Source organism: Pygocentrus nattereri, chromosome 28, assembly GCF_015220715.1.
Source record: "Pygocentrus nattereri isolate fPygNat1 chromosome 28, fPygNat1.pri, whole genome shotgun sequence".
Taxonomy (NCBI): domain Eukaryota; kingdom Metazoa; phylum Chordata; class Actinopteri; order Characiformes; family Serrasalmidae; genus Pygocentrus; species Pygocentrus nattereri.
Window position 1 is genome coordinate 5321622 of NC_051238.1, and position 21913 is coordinate 5343534.

The 21913-nt window shown below is 43.6% G+C and overlaps 1 protein-coding gene across 3 annotated transcripts in view; it reads right to left on the reverse strand.

Annotated features, from left to right (window-relative positions):
* Positions 1 to 21913, reverse strand: part of edem3 (ER degradation enhancer, mannosidase alpha-like 3) — a 38108-nt gene that overhangs the window by 8301 nt on the left and 7894 nt on the right. For all 3 annotated transcript variants that reach the window (XM_017717774.2, XM_017717777.2, XM_037535674.1), the window contains 13 exons: positions 20358 to 20492; positions 19503 to 19608; positions 19296 to 19393; positions 14607 to 14732; positions 13226 to 13309; positions 12951 to 13034; positions 9268 to 9392; positions 8393 to 8567; positions 7818 to 7963; positions 4351 to 4495; positions 2832 to 3023; positions 2321 to 2486; positions 845 to 1030 (listed from right to left, as the gene is read on the reverse strand). In XM_017717774.2, coding sequence (XP_017573263.1) covers positions 845 to 1030; positions 2321 to 2486; positions 2832 to 3023; positions 4351 to 4495; positions 7818 to 7963; positions 8393 to 8567; positions 9268 to 9392; positions 12951 to 13034; positions 13226 to 13309; positions 14607 to 14732; positions 19296 to 19393; positions 19503 to 19608; positions 20358 to 20492 — 1768 coding nt within the window. The remainder of the gene's footprint in view (positions 1 to 844; positions 1031 to 2320; positions 2487 to 2831; positions 3024 to 4350; positions 4496 to 7817; positions 7964 to 8392; positions 8568 to 9267; positions 9393 to 12950; positions 13035 to 13225; positions 13310 to 14606; positions 14733 to 19295; positions 19394 to 19502; positions 19609 to 20357; positions 20493 to 21913) is intronic.

Below are 21913 nucleotides of genomic sequence, written 5' to 3' on the forward strand. Positions count from 1 at the left end.
TTTACACCTCGGATCCACACCAGTCATATCGCCAAACGCGCTGACTGCATTTCAGCGGCAGGTCAACCAACATAAACACTCGACATCAGCTCAGAAACTGAGCCCAAGCATTAATGAACTTGCAGTAAAGAAAGGATGTCAGGTGTTTAGTTCAAGCATATAGGTAGGTTGGAAGGATCAAGCACCTGGGGAGATATAAATATTGAAGATTTCAGGTATTCTTGGAATGTTTCAAGGTCAACTAAAGTGTCTAAATCTTTTGCCTATTTTAAATAAACATTGGCCATTTGGGGTTATAGGATAATATTCATTACACTCAGGCCCATGGATTTGTTGAGATGTTTTAATATGGGTTTTAATATGGCCCCTTTAGTGACTAGGATTAACCCCTGTCCCAGGGTACATCTCTAATAAGAATCAATAATCATTTCAATGAAACATGACACCTCAAATTCCACCACAATTGAATTTGAACTGAATTCAAATAAGTCAAAATTATTAAGCATACTCAAATGTGACTGGAGGAACCATTCCCACATTAGTGGAATATATACATTATATTCTAATATACATATACATTTATATATACATACACACACACACACACACACACACACACACACACACACATTTATATTCTGACCAATGCACCAACCATTTTTTTTAACTTCTGTGTTTTAAACTGACTGTAGACTGTACCTTGTATTAATAGAACCATTACAATTAGTTCTAGCACTTCAAAACTAATGCTACTGAATCAACACCTTCAGCTGCACAAGCTTTTTCAAATCTAATTTAAGGACCTGTTCAGTTGCATTCGGTCTCCTCATGTCTGTCTCCTCACCTCTATCTCGCGCTTTCTCACTCAGCAGCACCTCCACCTCCCTGTGCTCCTTCAGCGCCTCCAGCAGGATGTTCCCTTCTTTGTGGAACAGGAAGAGGAGAGGCAGAGTGACGTCATCAGTGCTCCTGCCATCTCCTGCCATCTGGAAGAGCGGTGCCGTGTCACTGCTGCTGCCCTCGTTGTCATCTGAGAGAAGGAGCAGGAGAGACAGAGGAAGAGATAAAGCAAAAACAATGACGATATTAGATCCTGGAGTGTTAGATGTCAGCCTTGGAGAGCCACCACTCTCCATTTCCCAATAACACTGTTGACTTAAACGCATGAATGGAAATGGAACAAGTCCCTCTAGATATCGGTCATTAGTCTAGACCCGAGGTCAGCAGCCCAAATGTTAAGAAGAGCCATTTTGTCCTTTCAACAATGACCAAACCACCTTGAGAGTCACATTTTATGTCCATTTTAGCACATTAGCTGTAAATATGATGCACTAGTATAGGCTAAAATATATAATATAAAGAAAACGCAGACTTACTTTGCTCTGTTTTAAGCTTTAGCTGAGCTTTTCTCGCATGTCCGGCAGGAAACTTTCCACAAAAGTATAAAGGTGTGTCGTAAAATTTCTCAAAGCTCCGACTTTTTATGAGGTTGAAGTCAGTGTCTCATTCTCCTGCTTCCTGTTCCACCTTAAATGGTGCTTGGGGCAGCAGAGTGTAACTGCTGCTCCCTTTAACGTGGAACGGGAAAACTCAAACGAGAAGCTGGCTTCATCTTCATGACTTTTTAGCATCTGTCAGTTTCTCGTTGCAGATTAAACGTATCAGGAAACCACCTGAAGTGTTTATTAATGCAAATAAGTCAATTAGTCTCCAAATCACTTCGTTCATCTTGAATCTTTCTCTTTGTCTTTTCATTAGCTACTAGCTAGGTGAGATTGTTGACCAGCAGTCTGTGCGCCAACCTTCAGGGTTAAAGGGTGAATCAGCAGTTCTACATTAACTCCAGCATTTAAGATCATTTACTGTTAAACTGTGTTGAAGGATCAGCAGAGCTTTATTTTACTGTAAAGGAGGAGTAACACCTCTGCCTTCTACACTGTAGACTGGGGTTCAATCTCCCGCCTGGACAAACACCCTACACTATACCAATATGAGTCCTTGGACAAGACTCCTAACACCGCCTTTGCCTGCCTGTGTAAATTGGTCAAATTGTAAGTTGCTCTGGATAAGAGCATCAGCCAAATGCAGTAAATGTACATAATATAAATGGAATACTCAGGATTTCACAGATGTTTTTTAGACCACATCTTACGTCTTTATGATACGATGACAACAGTCAATATTTCACTCACATCCTTGAAAGATTCACCCTTCAAGTGTCAAGAGTTCAAATCCTACACAGTGTAGCTTTAACCTATATTTCAGCTACGGGTCAGACCTGTTTCTTCCCTCACCTACTGTACGGCAGTAAGTTCCTCACCTATGACGATGCCTCCGATGGCTCCAGCCTTCTGGATGTTTCTGGCTTTCTCAGCAAACATGCACTGACCCCTCTGCAGCAGAGCAATACGGCCAGCCACAAACTCAGCATTGCTCAACTCTGAACAGCCAGTATACGGCTCAGCTACCGTCACAAAGCCCCGCACCTGAGAGAGAGAGAGAGATGGAGAGAGCCAAAGAGAGAGAGAGAGAGAGACAGAGAGAGAGAGAGAGAGACAGAGAGACAGAGAGACAGAGAGAGACAGAGAGAGAGAGAGAGAGAGAGAGAGAGAGAGAGAGAGAGAGAGAGAGAGAGAGAGAGAGAGAGAGAGAGACAGAGAGAGAGAGAGAGAGATGCAGAGGAATAGCAAGAAAGACAGAAGGACAAAGAAATATAAAGCAAAAGAAAGCAGTGAATTATTATTCTGGAATTCCCAAATTAAAATCTAGCTTTGAAAACGTTCCATTTTGCATGTTAGTCCATGCTGGTCAGGAACTTTAGACCTGCTCACCCCCAAGTTGCTCTTTGAAAGGTCCATTCCAAACTGTGCTGGTCCAGCGGTCAGTACCACTCTGCCGAAGAAGGGATGTGATATGATCTGCACGGCGCGAGGAGGAAGCTGCTCTTTCTGCTGCTGGCTGGACAGCTCCATCATTTCCTGCATGAAGCGCATCCCGTCTTCAGCAGCCACGGCGCTCACGGCCTACGCTCAGACATTCACACAGAGAAATGTCAGGATGTGTTTACGCGTGATCATCATTCAAAATGGCAAATCTGCACTGCTCTGCACTGTATATGCTTTTTCATGGTTTTATTGTCTGCATATTAGAATTAAAATTTTTTTCCCTGATCAAAGTAATAAACTGGGATTGGTTGGGAGCTCCACAGTAGGACACCCTGCCAACCTGCTTAGTTTCAACAGGCTACATTCAGTCCAGCTGTGTAGCTCAGCATTTTAAACTGAAGACAGTCATTTATACACTGTGGCTAATCAAATGCTCAGTGATGAACAGAAGCACAGTTGCATAAAGTACTTAAAATATATTTGGTTTAGAATTTTCCTGTGCATCTGACACACTTTTCCTAGTTTTGGACAAAAAATTATGGGACATTCTATTAATTGCAAGTTATAAACCTGGGAAAAACAAAGAAGTTGCTGTCTCCTGATTTGAATCCTCTTGTAAATCTGTGGGACTACCTGGAACAGCGAGTACGACGCCAGAGAGGGCATTCACGAAATCTGTCCTTAGTGCACAATTATTTGATGTAAGACTGGCTGAACACTGATATCATCTACATCCAAAAACTTGCCCAGTCCAGGCCAAATCAAACCAAATCGCAGTTATTCGTGCTCAGGGAGGTATAATACGCTATTAGATATGAATCAGTCACAGGTGACTAGCTTTTTGTCCAGTGAGCTTATTTACTTGCGCATTTCTTAAACTCAACAGCTACCTTACATTTGATGAACTACCTCAGATTTAAGGCTGCGATTATTTTAATTGTCGATTAATCTATTGCTTATTTTCTCGATTAGTCGATTAGTTGTTTGGTCTATAAAATGCGGATCTGTGTTTTCCAAAGCCCAAGATGACATCCTCAAATGTCTTTTTTTCTTAAAAAGTCACTCAAACCGATGAATTGATTACCAAAATAGCTGACGATTAATTTAATAGTTGACAACTAACTGATTAATCAAATAATTATTGCAGCTCTACTCAGATTATATCAAATTTAAATGCTCACCGTTATTCAAGCAGACATTTGTAATCCCAGTGTTATTAAGGTCTCTTGTACACATGTTTTTGGTTTGTATAGATCTTCTTATCAGTGCTATTTCCTTTAGGATTAATAGGGTTTCTGTCAATAGTGTGCGAGTGTGCACAATGACTCTTGCTTGGTCATTATACACTGATCTTTACGTGATATTTGCTCTAAAGCCCATCTCCAGGATGAGGCAGCAGATCCCTGACTTAGGGAAGCTTGGATGAATGGAGGTAAAAAGCAAGCAGGTGGAGAAGTGGACTCACTTGGGTAGCGTGCTGAACGAGCTGCACTCTGCCATCTTTCAGGTGGATCAGATTGACCCCCATTCTTCTCAGGAGCTCCAGGTGCTCTGGGTTATTAGCCATGAAGTCCTGAGCCCTAAGCGGAGCACGACCAATTCCAGGCTCCCTGAGAGAGAGCGAGGAAAAGAGAAAGATAAATAATGAACTCTGGTAAACGTCATTTCTTGTAGCACAAACTTTGGGAAGACTTTGTGGAGTGGTCATTTGTAGAGGATTAATAAACTCTTAACAGATTATCAATAACACACCAACAATGTATCAGTGAAGTATCAGTAGTGAAGCATCTGAATACACTGAAGTAAATTTCTTGTAGATGTTCTGTAGATACGTTACTGACATTAAGTAGATGTGTTGTTAATACGATACTTCCATTACCTAACCTTACCAACCTTACCCAAAACCTAATCCTAACCCTGGGCCTAATCCTAACCTCGACCCAAAACCTAGCCCTAATCCTAACCCTCACCTTAACCTCAACCCAAAAACTAATCCCAATGCTTACCCTGGCCCTAAACCTAACGCTAACCTTAAACTCAACCCAAAACCTAGACCTAACCCTCATATGTTTTTTGAAATGTTATTAAGAGTCCATTGGGTGTTTGTTTCATCTAAAAATGTCAACTCAAACTACACTGTCATGAAGACTTTCATTATTTGCCATGTGTCAACCATAAGGCAATGGCCCAATCCAATCCGGTCCTCAATATTATTTTGATTTTCCATTAATTACAGCCATTACATAATCAGCAGCACTACAATCCCCAGCATGCACTGCAACGTAATTTGCACCGACACCTCATGCCCAACAACAATGGATGAAACAGCGGTTTTGTACCCAGCTGTGTTCCAGCTGCAGTTCAAGCAGCATAAACACTACAAAACATTACAAAACTCAGCAGCTCAAAAACGAATGAAGTATTAATGAACTTGCAGCAAAGAAAAGATGTCAGGTTTCGAGACCAAGCACACAGATAGGTTTAAAAGACCTACATCCTGGGGACGTTTAGAGCGATTTAACAGTTACCTGCAGCGGACGTAGCCTAAAAATATCAAGTCTTCACATGTAATATTTGAAGGTTTACTACAAGTGGCTATATTTTGCTGTTGACGTAATAAAATATAAACGCTCTCCAGCGCTCAAATTTGTTGAAATTTTTTAATATGGCCCTTTTAGTGGTTGAGTTTGACACCCCTGCATTATATCATAAGATGGAAATAAAGGAACAATATGTAATATATTTACTGCTGTAAATCATAAAATTAACATGATACGTCATCAGAGATGAAGAAAACAGGCTAAGTGGAAATACTGGCTCCTCCGAGAACAGTTCCACAGCCAGTCTGTTCTCCTTAGGAATTTCAGTTTCGGAGCAGAAAGTCTATGTTTTGTCCTGTGAACCCACCCACTGCCCATTTCCCAGTACTGTTTCGACACCCGGGGGCGCCAGATATTAAACACACTGGCAGGCTAGCACAGCACGCTGCAGCCATGGAAGCAAGCAAACAAACTGGATCCGGACCTAAAAAGCCTCTGCATCCTTCTAAAAAGCTCCATGAGCAGAGACGCAGTAAAATGTGATTAAAGCCAGAAACAAACCGAACGCGAATGCAAGCGACAGCGCTCGGCCAGCGCACTGCAAACGCTCGATCCATACAATAAACTCAGTGTGCGCTCTTATGTTACTGTGGCAGTTAAAACACTCAGTACTGAAGGGGGCGACAGGGCACACACCAGAAAGGGATCTATCGTTATTCCAACAGCCACAACAGCTAAACGTGAACAAGTAGAGGAAATTGAGATTCTTTGGCTACGTTCACACTGCCAGGTTGACGTGGCACAAATCTGATTTCTGTCCTAAATTGTGTCAGATCTGGTGTTTTCAGGGCTGTGTGGACACTCAAATCTGATCTTTTCAAATCCGACCTGAGCCACTTTCATATGTGGTCCTATATCGGACACATATCCAATTTGTGGACATGTGACCTTTAAGTGACGCCCAGATTGGAATTCATGTGCTTTTGTTCTGCTGTGCGTGCGCCATCATTCAGCGTTACCATGGCAACAGCACCGAACAGACGTTAAAGCCTGTAAACGGTGGAAAAGCAGCTCATCTCACCTTTTCCTCCTTCGTCTGGCTCTAATAATGAAGCTGAGAGCTGATCAGAGTTAATGATCTTCTCAGCGAAGCTCGTTCTGCTCGTTAGTTTGTGCTGATGATGCAGTGATTCAGCCACGTGACGTTACTGAGTAGGAGGAGCTCATGAGGTCATTTCAGGAGCCAGTTCATCACATTAATGACGGATTTGAGTCTCTGACCTAAACGAGTGTGAACCGTCGTGCCAGAGAGATCGGATTTGAGCAAAAAATCTGATTTGAGCAACGAGGCTTGTAATAGCTTTTACGTCTTCCGTTGAAATGGAAAGGCGATAACGTATAATTTTTTCATGATTATGTAAGCCATCTTTGTGTGAGATTCAACTGCTCGTCCGATACAGCAGTTGAGAAAACATACTGGCGGTTCAAGACCACTTGGACAGGCTTGACTGTAATGCTCAGAATGCAGCTCACATTTGCATTGCATTATGAAATGCGTCACACATCTGAATGCAGCTACACGCAAAATCCTGTCTGCATAGCTCAAAGTGACTGCGTCCGGGTCCATGCGTTAAAAACACTCCAGGCCTAAATACTGGCAATAAATCTGAAAGACAGAGACAGCTTGAAGCCCAGAAGGACTGTAAGACGGATGCCGTGTTCATGAATTTTCTCTAGAATATGCAAGCTTTGTTAAGTTAGCCAAGTTAGCTAACCTTACCTAATTTAATCAGTTACTGGGATTAGGGGTATTTTAAGTAATTTCAACATTTGAGTACCTGAATTAGTGTGTGCAGCACCTGAAGCGCAAAAATGGAACTCCTGCATCATTTAAGGTGTAACAGGAAGATTCAAACAAGAACCTGGAGAATACGAAGCTTACCTAGGCTTCTTCAAGGTAGCAAGTATTTTCGGATCAGTGGGCTTTGTTTGGCGTAACAGGCTTAGCTTTGGCTACCATATATAGCCAGCCATGCCTCTAGCTAAAACTGACAGAGGTATAAAACATCCACATAAGCTGGCTTATAATTTGTAAACAAAAACATTGCAAACATATGCATTAGCTGATCAACTAACAGTGTATGACTTCCTGTCACAAAGATTAACGTTGTGTTCACTCGTGAAGGTTCACTGTCTTCAACCTGGCAACCTGCATGGGCTTCAAATCTGGGGAGGAGTGGGCGGGGCGGACCGCTCTCTCCAATATTCTGAATTTGGACTGCAGTGCTCATTTTAAACTATCTGTATGACATATTGCTCCCTGATAGAGACAATTAAGACACAGTACAGTAGCATCTCCAACAGACTGGAATTATAACTCTCTCTGTCTCACCGAGGGAGGGCAGGACGAGGACAACTCTTGTCCACAGCACTCCTGATTGGTTCCCTAAAGTTGCGTGGGTAGGCGGGGTCAGGGAAAAGAAGGCGGGTGTTGGGACATGTCCATTCAAAGTTTGAGTCATCAAGTTCTTCTGTTGCCTGTTACGAGAGCAAGATTAAAATTCAGTTTGAGAAATCTTTAATAGAGTGCCCAAAACAAAGCACAGCCAGAAGAAAAAGTGACAGATATATGCATACTGCTGCTGTCGACACAAAACCTTGTCTCTCCATTCTCTTTGTTTTTCAGTTTTCAACGTAATTTGAAAATGCTTGTTGTCCTATACACTGTGTGTAAATCACATGATGAATGGCCTAAAAGAAAAGACCCAAAATTATTACATTAGATGTTAAATAAGTTTTTTCCTTCTCGTGTAAAGTTACAATTTTGGAGATACAAGGTTTTATTTTGATCGCAGCAATGCGTGTCTGTGCATGTAAACCTAAACCGATACATGGACACGGACATCAATTGTACTGTTTGTGTAATTTTACTCAAAACATAAAATTGGCATCATTGGAAGGCAATACCGTGGAGTTGTCTGTAGTGGGCAGGTCTGAGCGCAGGGCCATGGAGAGAGAGAGAGGAAGCAGGTGAGCTTCAGTGGTGAAGACATAATCCTCCACATCAAAGGGCAAATCATCCTCCTCAGCAAACAGCAGGAACAGGTACTTAAATGTCTCCGCCAGGAAAAACGAGTCCATGCTGGAGCAAAAACAGAGAGAGAGAGAGAGAGAGAGAGAGAGAGAGAGAGAGAGAGAGAGAGAGAGAGAGAGAGAGAGAGAGAGAGAGAGAGAGAGAGAGAGAGAGAGAGAGAAAGAAAGCAGGAGAATGAGCAGGACAAATGAACAGACAGATGGGCAGACAAACAGATAGCCAGACAGGCAGGCAGACCAGAGTACATCTACCCCAACTGATAAAAACGGGCCACATTTACAGTCACATGCAAACGTTTGAAACCCCAGTCAAATTACAATGATAATAAGTGAACACGAGTTTATATCAGAAAAAATAAAACAAAAAATATTTAAAAAGTGCCAAAACTTTTACGTTGGCCATATTTTATGTTATTCCTATTCCCCATGTGTTCAATTTTGCAAATAAAACAGTAATTGTGTATTAAAATGTGCAGAAGTGTTTCCTCTGTAGATTATGTATTATCTTATGTTCAGGTAGAAAATCAACAGATTATGCAATTTGACCTGAGCACCCAAACTTTGCATAGTTTACGCATTACGATTCACAATTTTGCTCAGTTTCCAATTTTAAATTCTGACCCTACTGGGCTCATTTAGGCACATGATTTTGAGTCAAGTCAACCCTTTAAAGTGAAAGTAGCCTTTAAGAAGAATAAATCTTTCTTAGACGTGTCTGGAATGTAAGACAACCCTCTTATTTCTCTCACCGGTCCTCATGGCTTCCTGTGCGGACGTCCTTCATGGCAGCAAAGCCACAGGGGACGCGAGCAAAGCGGTTCAGGTTCTCCAGAACAGTGCGTCCTGCCTCCAAGTAATATGGGTCCCTCGTAGCCTTAAAGAGTAAAAAACACAACATTGTTAAATCTCTGACCAGGCAGTAAAACTAATGTTTTTACTGCCTCAGGAAGAATTCAGAGTCTCATGTTTGCTTTCCTCTGAAACATAATTAGATAGGAATGATTAAAGCGATGTTTCCAAACTCTGGTGCACAAGGGAGAGTGTCTCACATTTTAGTGTTTTCCCAGCTTTAACACACCCACTTGAACCCAGAAAAGGGTGGTTCATTAGCTAATATTTTGGATCAGTTGTGTTGGCTGCAAGGAAAAAAATGAAAACGTGCAGGGCAGTGTGCCACGAGGATCAGGGTGGGGAGACACTGGGTTAAAAGGGAACTGTAACTTAATTTAAGTTTAATTCACGTTCCTGTTAAGTTTATTTCTTGAGCCCCCCTGCCCACCAAAATGCTGGGCCTTGTTTTGACTTAATCCTGTCAATTCCACATTAAAACCATACCAGTTCCACTCATCACTGATGCCAGATGGCTGCCAGTATTGAACTAGAAGAATTAGAATTAACAGCCATGTGTCTCTGTGTTTGCACACTGTGAAATTAGACCTCTGCATTTAGCCCATCCGTGCAGTGAAACACCCACATACACACACTAGTGAACGCACACATTAGGGGGCAGTGAGCACACTTGCCCAGAGCAGTGGGCAGCCCTATCCACGGCACCTGGGGAGCAAGTGGGGGTTAGGTGCCTTGCTCGAGGACACTTCAGTCATGGAGTGTCAGCCAAGGGGATCGAACCGGCAACCTTCCGGTCACAGGGCTGGTTCCCTAACCTCCAGCCCACAACCGCCCCACAGTTGAGACTAGTTTAAGAGAGTTTTGCAAAATGTTTGTGGCATACCAATCATCGTTACTTAGCAGAGTGACATTTCCACTGTTCTACAGAGCCTCTGGTAAACTAGAACCTGTTTAGCAGGAGTTTGATACTGTAGAATGCAGGAAATGTGTCAGCAATGGAAAACTCTACTGTATAAGGTTAGAAAACCCAGAGCAACACCTCAGCAAATATTTTACAGACAATGCAAATATTCCACAGGTTCTGTAAAACAATGGTTAACACACTGTGGTTCGCACCCCGGTGTGGGGCGAGGAAGCCACACAAATGGCTGTTTTTCTTAACTACACAGGACAATATTGAGCAAATGTAAACATTGCCATTATTTAACCAGCAGGTGGTGCAATGTTTACATCCATCAGTTTCCTGTAAAGCTACCAGTGGTGGACGAAGTACACAAACCATGTACTTGAGCTAAAGTAGAGACACCCATGGTAAAATATCACTCCAGTAAAAGTAGAAGTTCCTCCCTTTAGACCCCCACTTGAGTAAAACTACTAAAGTATTTACCCTCAAATGTACTTACGTATCAAAAGAAAAAGTACTAAAAGATTAACTATGGCTCTGATGTCCTGTTATCATTTTTGTAGCAAGACTCTTTTGCTAAATTTAAACGAGTTGAAATTGAACAAAAACTGGCTTTAAACTCAGGATCACAAATGAGCTGCCTTTACTGTATTGCATCTGTAGGTCTCTGCTCATAAACAAACTAGTCAAAATGAATTTACTATAAAATGAAAGTGTTTGTATAAATTCAGAAAAAAGAAACATGTCCATATTTCTATATGATTTCACATAATTAAGCTGTAAAAAGTAATAAAGGAGTAAAAAGTGAGATAAAGTGAGGGTACACTGATCATCAATATTGGCTGACATTACTGGCCATCTGATATGTCATTCAGGCTCTTGGATGAATCTTGATTAAAAGTGGACTGCAAGCCTAGGATTCACTTTTCATGAAAGGATTGTCTTATTCTACTAAATTTTGTGAGTCTGAGGACAAAGTGTCTCTCTGCTATGCTGACGACACCCAACTAATGCTTTCCTTCCCACCTTCTGATACTCCATAGGTTACCAGTTGCATCTCAGCATGTCTGACTGACATCTTTTCATGGATGGCAGCTCACCACTTGAAGCTCATTCCTAGCAAGACTGGGCTGTTATTATTCATCCCTGCAACTACATGTCCTTGTCATGATCTTGCCATCTTATTCTTAGCCTGAAGATCCCACGCAAGAGGTCTTGGTGTGATTGTGGATGGCCAGTTATCATTCTCAGATCATACTGTGAAACCTGACTCGGTCATGCAGGTTTCTCCTGTACAACATCCAAGGTATTTGACCCTTTCTCACTCGAGAGGCCACCCAAGTGCTTGTTCAGTCTCTTGTCATCTCAAGGCTTGACTACTGCAACTTGCTCTTGGTTGGTCTTCCTATGCAGCACATCAAGCCTTAATCTTCCTAAGTTCAGTGACGCCACTCCACTGCTGCGCTCCCTTCACTGCCTGTAGCTGCACGCATCAGTTGGAAAACCCTGATCCCTACAAAGCCAAAAACGGACCAGCACCTCCTGACCTGATGGCAATGGTGAAATCTCGACCTGTACCTCGAGCCCTACAAGCTTCAAATACAGCTCGGCTTGACCCGCCATCCTTCAAGACGCACGGAAAATGAGCATCAAGCCTTATTTCTCTGTCCTGGAGTCCAGGACAGTCTCTTTTTACTGCACTTAAGTGAAGTTAAGTACATATTATAATGTACTTTGCACATTGATTGTGCAACATTATGGCTTCTGTGACATTATGGCTTCTGATTGGTTGGGAAGCCATAATGTCACAGGCTTTCCACAAACACTGTCTCACTCCGCTGAGACACCGCTGCTAAGCAACGACTTTGACAGCTGTAGGAGACGCTCAAGCCATTTGAACATTTTTACTTCTTACTTTGCCACAAACAGAAAACGGACACTGTTAAGATCACATCTGACCCACAGCCGATTTGGTCCGACTCTGAAGATGAGACGACACTAAATTCCCAAACTGCCGTCTCCACTGAGCAGCTTTTCAGTCGGCAGCTGTGACAGAAGAACAGCTGAACAACCTGGAATCAGCCAGAAATGAACCCAACACCATTCGCCAGACGTGTCTGATCTTCAGAGTCGGACCAAATCTGACTGTGCTATAAGTATAAGTAAGCTTGCTACTCTGATGTTGCAACAAGCTGCTGGTTAAGGAGCTATAATTTGGTGAAGGAGCTGAACATTAAAACATATTAAACGCGCCGTTCACGGCCAGTTTATTACCTTCTTACTGTATTTATTTCACTGTATTAAAGCAGTAGAACACTCGAGGAGTGAGTTATCACCAATAACACACTCCCTCTTGCGTTCTATTGCTTAAGTACAGCATTTACTGAAATGTATTGTATTGTTTAATTCTTGTTTAATTCTGTTTCTTTTCCTCTAGGTATCAACAGGAGCTTTTGCTTCTAGTAATATCTGAGCTCAGCTCAGCTGACCAGCTTCCTTTCTAACCTATTTGTAACTAGTAAAGATATTTTCTCTAGGTAGACAACCACACACTTAGTAAGTAACTCGCTCTAAGTAGGCGTATCTGCTAAATGCTGTAAATGTAAATGTCTTGACATGAAACTTTTTTTACACTATGTGGTGGGTAGACTGAGTCAGCCTGTTGCAAAACGCACATACCTTATAAAGGAAGTAAGTGCTCTCAGCAAATTCTGGCCTCAGAGGATGCTGTGCCCAGTGTACCCTGAAATCCGTAGTGAACGCCTGAAGGAGGAGAGGGAGGGTGTGAGAAAGCAAGTGAGAGAGATGGGCATATACAGAAGAGAAACAGGGTGTGAGATAGAACGTATAAGAGAGACAGTTAAGCAAAGTGCAACTGAGTGATACTAAAACTGTACCGTCTCATAACAGTCTGCAGGCATTTCAAACAGACGAGACCAAAAAGAGGAACCTACCTCAGGAAGGAAGTTGTGTTTTTTGGTGACTTGATACAGCATTTCATGGGTTTCAATAGCTGGCCGGATATCCCCTTTCAACACCTATGAGAATGCATCATCAAATAAAGAACTCATTTCAGAGGAACACATCGTCCAGTAAAGGTCCAGTCAGTTTCATACTGCTGTTGTGTAAACGTTTAGTGTATGTATGTGTTACACTTTTGGGGAGCAAATCACAGTCAAACTACTACATTCATTAATTTATTCCTCATTTAATCAATAACACTCAATCCACACATTCATTAACATATTCCTCCCTTAATCTATACTTTAATTCAATCGCTGGTTCATTCATTCTATCCATCCATCACCCTTCCCTTCTTGTACTTCTTAAGACTGCAGCTGTTGATTCTTCAACAATGTCAAACATGGAAAAGCCTGTTTACTTAAAGCTGCACTAAGCAAGATTTGGAGATTTGGAGACATGTCTGGTGGAAATGTGTTAATGCACACAGTATAGGACTTGGTGCAAGAGAACTGTCTACTATTGTCATCATATATTCATCAGTATAATGTTAATTTTGTATCTAAACGTTGAGCAGGAAGGCGTATGATGTTGTTCGTAAAATTCCATAAAAGTTGGAAAAGTCTGACCTGATACCTTTGACTTGCAGAAGTGTGTGCACATCATAATTTAGCCTGTTATCCCCCCCCCCCCTTTTATTTCCAATTTTAACAGAAAAATCATAAATAGCGCTGCTTTTAAAAGCAAAAGTGTTCATAGTCCTACAGTGTAAAACCCTTTGAGGTATTAAGCCTTCCATGTTTTGGGCAAATATTCCATTTATTGATCTCTTGTTCAGTTTCTTTGTACCGTCATTCTATCCATCTGTCACTTCCTTGTTAAAAAAAAGCATATCGCTGTTGTCGAGAAAAAAACCTTGTATCTCCAAAAAGGTAATTTTACAGGAGAAGGAAAAAACCTACTTTATTTTTAACATAAGTCAATGGAACCAGACATTTTTCCAAGTAATTTTGGGTCATTTCTTTTGGTCCACTCATCATGAAATTTACATACAATGTAACAGACAACAGTTACTTTCAAATGATGTCAAAAACTGAAAAACGTCAAAAAAGAAGATGCAAGGTTTTCTACTTAATATTCTACTTGAGCCTGCAACAATGACAATTAGTCGTGCTATTTAAATAACACGAAAGTGTTGTTATAACATATATAATAGTTATAATATATATATATATATATATATATATATATATATATATATATATAATGTTAAAATTGAGAGGAAAGTTCAGAAGGCACAGCAGTTCAATTACACAACAAATCAAATAATAGTCAACAGATTATTAATATCATGTCCAAACATTTTAGCCCCACCTGCAGACCAGGGAAGAAAGCAAGTAGAGAGTCCATCCACGTGCGGGCGGGCAGCAGGGGTTTGTGGATGTGAACGTCCAGCAGCAGGGGAGGCTGGCTAATGTACTTCATTATGGACGCATAGTGCTGAAACACCACCAGAATGAAAATGAGCCAGGACGACCTTATTTAACATGACAGAAACTGAGACTTTCATTCATCATAAATGTCACCTCAGAAGGTGATCCAACCATGTTTACACATACAGCAACACACAATGAGCAAACATAAATAAATGCAAATTTTCACCCAAAATTCTACCGCTCACACACTAAATGGATTACTACTACCACTACTACCACTACTATACTTAGATTTTGGACAGGCTTTTGAATCATTTTTGCTGTTCAAATACATGCATTTTTAACTAGCACCCACCTGGGAGACCACAGAACCCACCTGAAAGACCATAGCAACCACCTAGCAACACGTTAGAAACCAGCACCATAGCAACCACCTAGCAGCTCCTTAGGAACACCAAATCGACCATCTATCAACTTCCTTTTAACCATTTGGAACATTGATGCAACAGCCTAGCAACTCATTAGTAATAACCTGTAATACCTGTGATACTACACCTACCACCTAGCAATAACCTAGCAAGCAATCCCTTAGCAACAATAGATATACAATAACAACCACCAGGCAGCTCCTTACTAACTACCTGGAACACCAAAGCAACCAACAAGCAACTCCATTTCAACCACTGGGAACACTGCTGAAACAACCTAGCAACTCCCTAGTAATCACCTGTGATACAACTACCACCTAGCAACAACCTAGCAACCAACTGGATACCACAGCAATCCCTTTGTAACTAATAGAGATACAACAGCAACCAGCAAGCAGCTTTTTGGTAAGTACCTGGAACACCAAAGCAACCAACAAGCAACTCCCGTTCAACCATTCGGAACACCGCTTGAACAACCTAGCAACTCCCTAGTAATCACCTGGACACTAAAGCTATCACCTAGCAATCACCTGAGATACCACAGCAACCCCTTAACAACCAACAAAGATACAACCACCACCAAGCAACCCCCTAGTGACCACATGTATTTCCACAGCATTATGCATTACACGTTCAGTCAAAAACTTTCAATAATCAATAAAAAAAGTCGTTTTCATCCATCCATCCATCCATCCATCCATCCATTATCTTCCGCTTCTCCGGGGTTCGGGTCGCGGGGGCAGCATCCTAAGCAATGAAGCCCAGACCTCCCTTTCCCCAGCCACTTCCACCAGCTCTCCAAGGGGGATTCCGAGGCGCTCCCAGGCCAGCTGGGCGATATAGTCGCGCCAGCGTGTCCTGGGTCTTCCCCGGGGTCTCCTCCCAGGTGGACTCGCCTGTGACACCTCCCGAGGGAGGCGTCCAGGAGGCATCCTAACCAGATGCCCGAACCACCTCAGCTGGCTCCTCTCGACGTGAAGAAGCAGCGGCTCTACTCAGAGTCCCTCCCGGATGACTGAACTTCTCACCCTATCTCTAAGGGAGAGTCCAGACACCCTGCGGAGGAAACTCATTTCGGCCGGTTGTATTCGCGATCTTATTCTTTCAGTCATTACCCAAAGCTCATGACCATAGGTGAGGGTGGGAACGTAGATCGACCGGTAAATCGAGAGCCTTGCCTTATTGCTCAGCTCTTTCTTTACCACAACAGACCGGTAAAGAGCCTGCATCACTGCTGACCCAGCACCAATCCGCCTGTCAATCTCCCGCTCCCTTGTACCATCACTCGTGAACAAGACCCCGAGATACTTGAACTCCTCCACTTGAGGCAAGAGCCTATCCCCGACCCAGAGAGGGCTCTCCACCCTTTTCCGCCTGAGAACCATGGTCTCGGATTTAGAGGTACTGATTCTCATCCCAGCCGCTTCACACTCGGCTGCAAACCGATCCAGCGAAAGCTGAAGTTCGCGGCCTGATGTCCCCAATAGGACCACATCATCTGCAAACAGCAGCGATGTGACCCTGAGGTCACCAAACCGGACACCCTCCATCCCTTGACTGCGCCTAGAAATTCTATCCATAAAAATTATGAATAGAATCGGTGACAAAGGGCAGCCCTGACGGAGTCCAACTCTCACTGGGAAAGAGTCTGACTTACTGCCGGCTATGCGAACCAAACTCCAGCTTTGTTTGTACAGGGCCTGAATGGCTCGTAGCAAAGAGCCATGTACCCCGTACTCCCGAAGCACCTCCCACAGAATACCCCGGGGAACACAGTCGAATGCCTTCTCCAGATCCACAAAGCACATGTGGACTGGTTGGGCAAACTCCCATGAACCCTCCAGAATCCTGGAGAGGGTGAAGAGTTGGTCCAGTGTTCCACGACCAGGGCGGAACCCGCACTGTTCCTCCTGGATCCGAGGTTCGACTATAAGCCGGACTCTCTTCTCCAGTACCCCTGCATAGACCTTGCCAGGGAGGCTGAGGAGTGTGATTCCCCTGTAGTTGGAACACACCCTCCGGTCCCCTTTTTTAAAAAGAGGCACCACCACCCCAGTCTGCCAATCCAGTGGCACCGCCCCCGATGTCCACGCAATGTTGAAAAGGCGTGTCAGCCAAGACAGCCCCACAACATCCAGAGCCTTGAGGAACTCAGGGCGGATCTCATCCACCCTTGGAGCCTTGCCACCAAGGAGCTTCTTAACTACCTTAGCGACTTCGGCCTCAGTAATGGACAAGCCTATTCCCATGTCCCCAGAATCAGCCTCCTCACTGGAGAACGTGTCGGTGGGATTGAGAAGGTCCTCAAAGTATTCCTTCCACCGCCCAATGATGTCTTCAGTCGAAGTCAGCAGCACACCATCTCCACTATATACAGTGCTAGTGGCACACTGCTTTCCCCTTCTGAGTCGCCTGACGGTTTGCCAGAATCTTTTCGGAGCCGACTTAAAGTCACTTTCCAAGGCCTCACCAAACTCCTCCCATACACGGGTTTTTGCCTTGGCGACAACTGAAGTTGCAGATCGCTTGGCCTGTCGATACCTGCCAGCTGCCTCTGGTGTCCCACAGGCCAACCATGCCCGGTAGGACTCCTTCTTCAGCTTGACGGCATCTCTCACCTGGGGTGTCCACCACCGGGTTCGAGGATTACCGCCCCGACAGGCACCAACTACCTTACGGCCACAGCTACAGTCAGCCGCTTCAGCAATGGAGGAACGGAACATGGCCCATTCTGAGTCAATGTCCCCCACCTCCCCCGATATCTGGTCAAAGTTCTGATGGAGGTGTGAGTTGAAGATCAATCTGACAGGTTCTTCTGCTAGACGTTCCCAGCAAACCCTCACTATACGTTTGGGCTTGCCTGGTCTGACCGGCATTTTCCCCCACCACCTGATCCAACTCACCACCAGGTGGTGATCAGTTGACAGCTCAGCTCCTCTCTTTACCCGAGTGTCCAAAGCACATGGCCGCAAGTCCGATGACACGACTACAAAGTCAATCATTGAACTGCGGCCTAGGCCTGGTGCCATGTGGACTTATGGACATCCTTGTGTTCAAACATGGTGTTCGTGATGGACAAACTGTGGTTTGCGCAGAAGTCCAAAAACTGAACACCACTCAGGTTCAGATCAGAGAGGCCATTCCTCCCAATCACACCCCTCCAGGTCTCACTGTCATTGCCCACGTGAGCGTTGAAGTCCCCCAGTAGGACAATAGAGTCTCCAGGAGGAGCACTTTCAAGCACCCTTCCCAAGGATTCTAAGAAGGCTGGGTACTCTGAACTGCTGTTCGGTGCATAAGCACAGACAACAGTCAGGACCCGTTCCCCAACCCGAAGGCGTAGGGAAGCTACCCTCTCGTCCACCGGAGAAAACCCCAACATACAGGCACCGAGTCGAGGGGCTATGAGAAAGCCCACACCTGCCCGCCGCCTCTCACCATGGGCAACTCCAGAAAAGAATAAAGTCCAGCCCCTCTCAAGGAGATTGGACCCAGAGCCCAAGCTGTGTGATGAGGTGAGCCCGACTATATCTAGCCGGTATCTCTCAACCTCGCGCACCAACTCAGGCTCTTTCCCCGCCAGTGAGGTAACGTTCCAAGTTCCAAAAGCCAGTTTCAGCAACCGAGGATCAGAACGCCAAGGCCCACGCCTTCGGACACTGCCCGATCCACAACGCACCGAACCCCTACTACTGCCCCTCCCATTGGTGGTGGGTCGATGGGAGGGGGGACTCATGTAACTCCTTCGGGCTGGGCCCGGCCGGGCACCATGAGTAAATGCCCGGCCACCAGACGATCGCTGTCGAGCCCCTCCCCCAGGCCTGGCTCCAGGGTGGGGCCCCGGTAACCCTGTTCCGGGCAGGGTACACAAGTCCTGTTTTTGTGTCTTCATAGGGGTTATTATGGATCACACTTTGTCTGACCTGTCACCTAGGACCAGTTTGCCATGGGAGACCCTACCAGGAGCTTTTGCTCCAGACAACATAGTTCCTAAGATCATTCAAGCATGCAAACCCCTCCACCACGATAAGGTGGTGATCCAAGGAGAGGATTTCACTTTTAAGAAAAATGAATCAGCATATATTCAAATGACCACACCCATCTAGAATGCTTGGCATAAAAACATGAGTGAAAATATGAACTCAACCAAGAGAATAACGTTGAATGATGAGGGAACTGTGTACAGGTAGAACACTCACAATGTTGAAGCGCTGAAGAAACTGGTCGTCTCCTAGAAGAATGTAAGCCTTCAAGAGGTACTCGTAGTATGAGTCAATGCCTGCTCCTACGCCACTGTCTGCCAAGACATAGAATATGGAAATAAAGTCAAAATCCATTTGCAGTTCAGCAGCTTTGCAAGAGTACCGGCATAAATTATTGGCATGGTCTACAGCGGACAGCCTTACCCCTGCAAACCCACTCTCCAGAGTGGATATTGATGGTTTTTCCCACTAGGTTGCTGTTTCTTTGTCTTTTCTCCCACAGGAAGTCCATAGCTCGCCTTGCATGGGCCTAAATATAACAAATGCATTTTTTAGATGTCAATACTGTTCACAGTGCCTCATTATACAATATTTACACTTTTGTTTACTATAGTAATGCGACAAGTTCATTTAATATTTGCACTATGAGATCCTCAAGACAAAGATAAATATCCAACAAAATCAATTCATCAACGCAGAATTCTTGTCTTTCGATATGAGATGCCCTATGAGACCATATCTACTCAACTTTAAGCAGGTCGCATATCTAACAGTGGATTTCACACTTTAAATATGTGGGATCATATGAACCATTTCCAAAACATTTATTTTAGCACGACTTTTAACTTCCCAAATACAGAGTCTGTATGCATATGTATGCATATCGTCGCTGTCCAATGGACATGCACATCCACTTTTTCGTGATTTTTACTTTTCTGCATTTCAGCTCAGCAGCTGTCTTTTACACTGTATGAAAACTTCATGATGATTGGACCAATAGAAATGCTCTCAAACTGCTTAGAATAAAATTCTATTGAAAATAAGAAACGTTTTTGCCCTCTGCTGTGAAGTTATCTTGAAGTTGTTTGTTTTTTCTTTGGAGAGTGACGACATGCACTTAAAAACATATACTATGTCTCTAATATTTTAACCTTTGAACCTCTTTGTACAGTCAAAGGTTTATTATCCAGTCATTACGTGTACCAGACGGAGTTATTACTCAGCGCTTTGGAAGGCTGGTAAATGTAAAGGGATTAAACCAAACATCAGGGCCGTCACCTCAAACACAGGGTCACCGGTGAAGCGGCTCAGAGCGGCAAACTCCAGGATGATGGTGCCGGCGCAGGCGGTACAGGTGTCCGTCTCAGTGCCTGTTCGAGTCTCAGGACCCTGAACTCCATGGCGCAGGTTGACCTAAAGGAATACAAATAGTGTCAACACAAAATGAAGTGTAATTTAAAAAACAATTAAACAAGTGCTTTACTACGGTCAAATTATTAACAATTTCATAGCATTCTATTGCTATTATTATTATTTTTAACAGTCCTGAAATCAGCAGCACCCCCACATCCTGTGTCCCTGCTTTGTCCTAAAAACAAAACAAAAAAAATTTATTTTATTTCAGTGAAGCAAAGGGGCACAAGACCCCGCTGCTGAGCAATACAGCTGACTGACGGAAGCACACCGCAGGTGGGCTTGTGGATGCACAGGCCAGGCTAGGGGGCTGCTATGCTAAAGGCTAAATAGAGGGTATCACTACAACAAGGGTCCGGCGGTTCCTTCGGCTTTCTCAATAACATTAACTCAGCTTGTAAGCGACCACGCAGGGGCAGATGAGCGATACTGAAAGACGCAGCTCAGCTGTTCAGGTAAACAGCTCCGTTAGCGTGTTCTTAACACCAAAAACTGCCATTACAGATTTTACCATGAGCATTTTTACTGCTGATGTGTACTGTACTGTCGCTGCTCGTGGCAAAAACTGCTTTGTGGCGTCAGTCACAGGTATCAGTATCAACACTGTCGAGAACATAGCGTTCATATTTCATAAGCTCCATTCAGAAGCTGGGCGTCGTGTGAGGCTGTAGCTCTTCTCTCCAGTCTAATAGACGGTGACGTCATTTTAAACCCTTATAATAAAAGAAGCTGAACTTTGTTTTTCTACTGAAAGTCGAGCCGTTTTTCCCCAAATCTGGGCTCTAAACTATAAACAGATGGCGTCTCTTCAGTGATCTGCTCTGGAAACATTACTATTATAAAATTATGCAAAGTCTGAGATTTTTGCCTTTCAGCAGTAAATTGTGAGCATACAGCAATATGTGTGATCATAAAACACATGTTCTGTTAATTTGAGGGGAACTTTTACAAAAGAAAAAACAAAACTTGCAGTTATTTTATGCAGTCTTTGAATAATTTGCCTCATGATTTGGGCATGTAAATTCAGACGGACAAATCAAAATACACCCTGGAGAACATTAAGCGCCGATACCATTACAGCACAACACTTCTTGTGAGGATGCAAAATGTTTTACATACACGCCACAGACCGGATAAACGTTCTCTGGCATGTGATGAATAAGGAATAACTGAAAAGCATTACTGAGAGGTTTTAGGGTATTTGGGAATCTAGTGGCAGCTGGGTGGAGATCAGTCATTCACATAATGTGACTGTTCAGCCAACACGCTGTCTCGGCCTCTCACCTCAGAATCTGTGTGTCACACTCCAAAAATATTTTGAAACCCAACTGCTCTGAGTAACCAAAGTACATTTTTTCATCTCAGTGATGGCATTTTAACCAGGCTACTGCGGTGTGAGAGAGAGAATGTGAGTGTGTGCA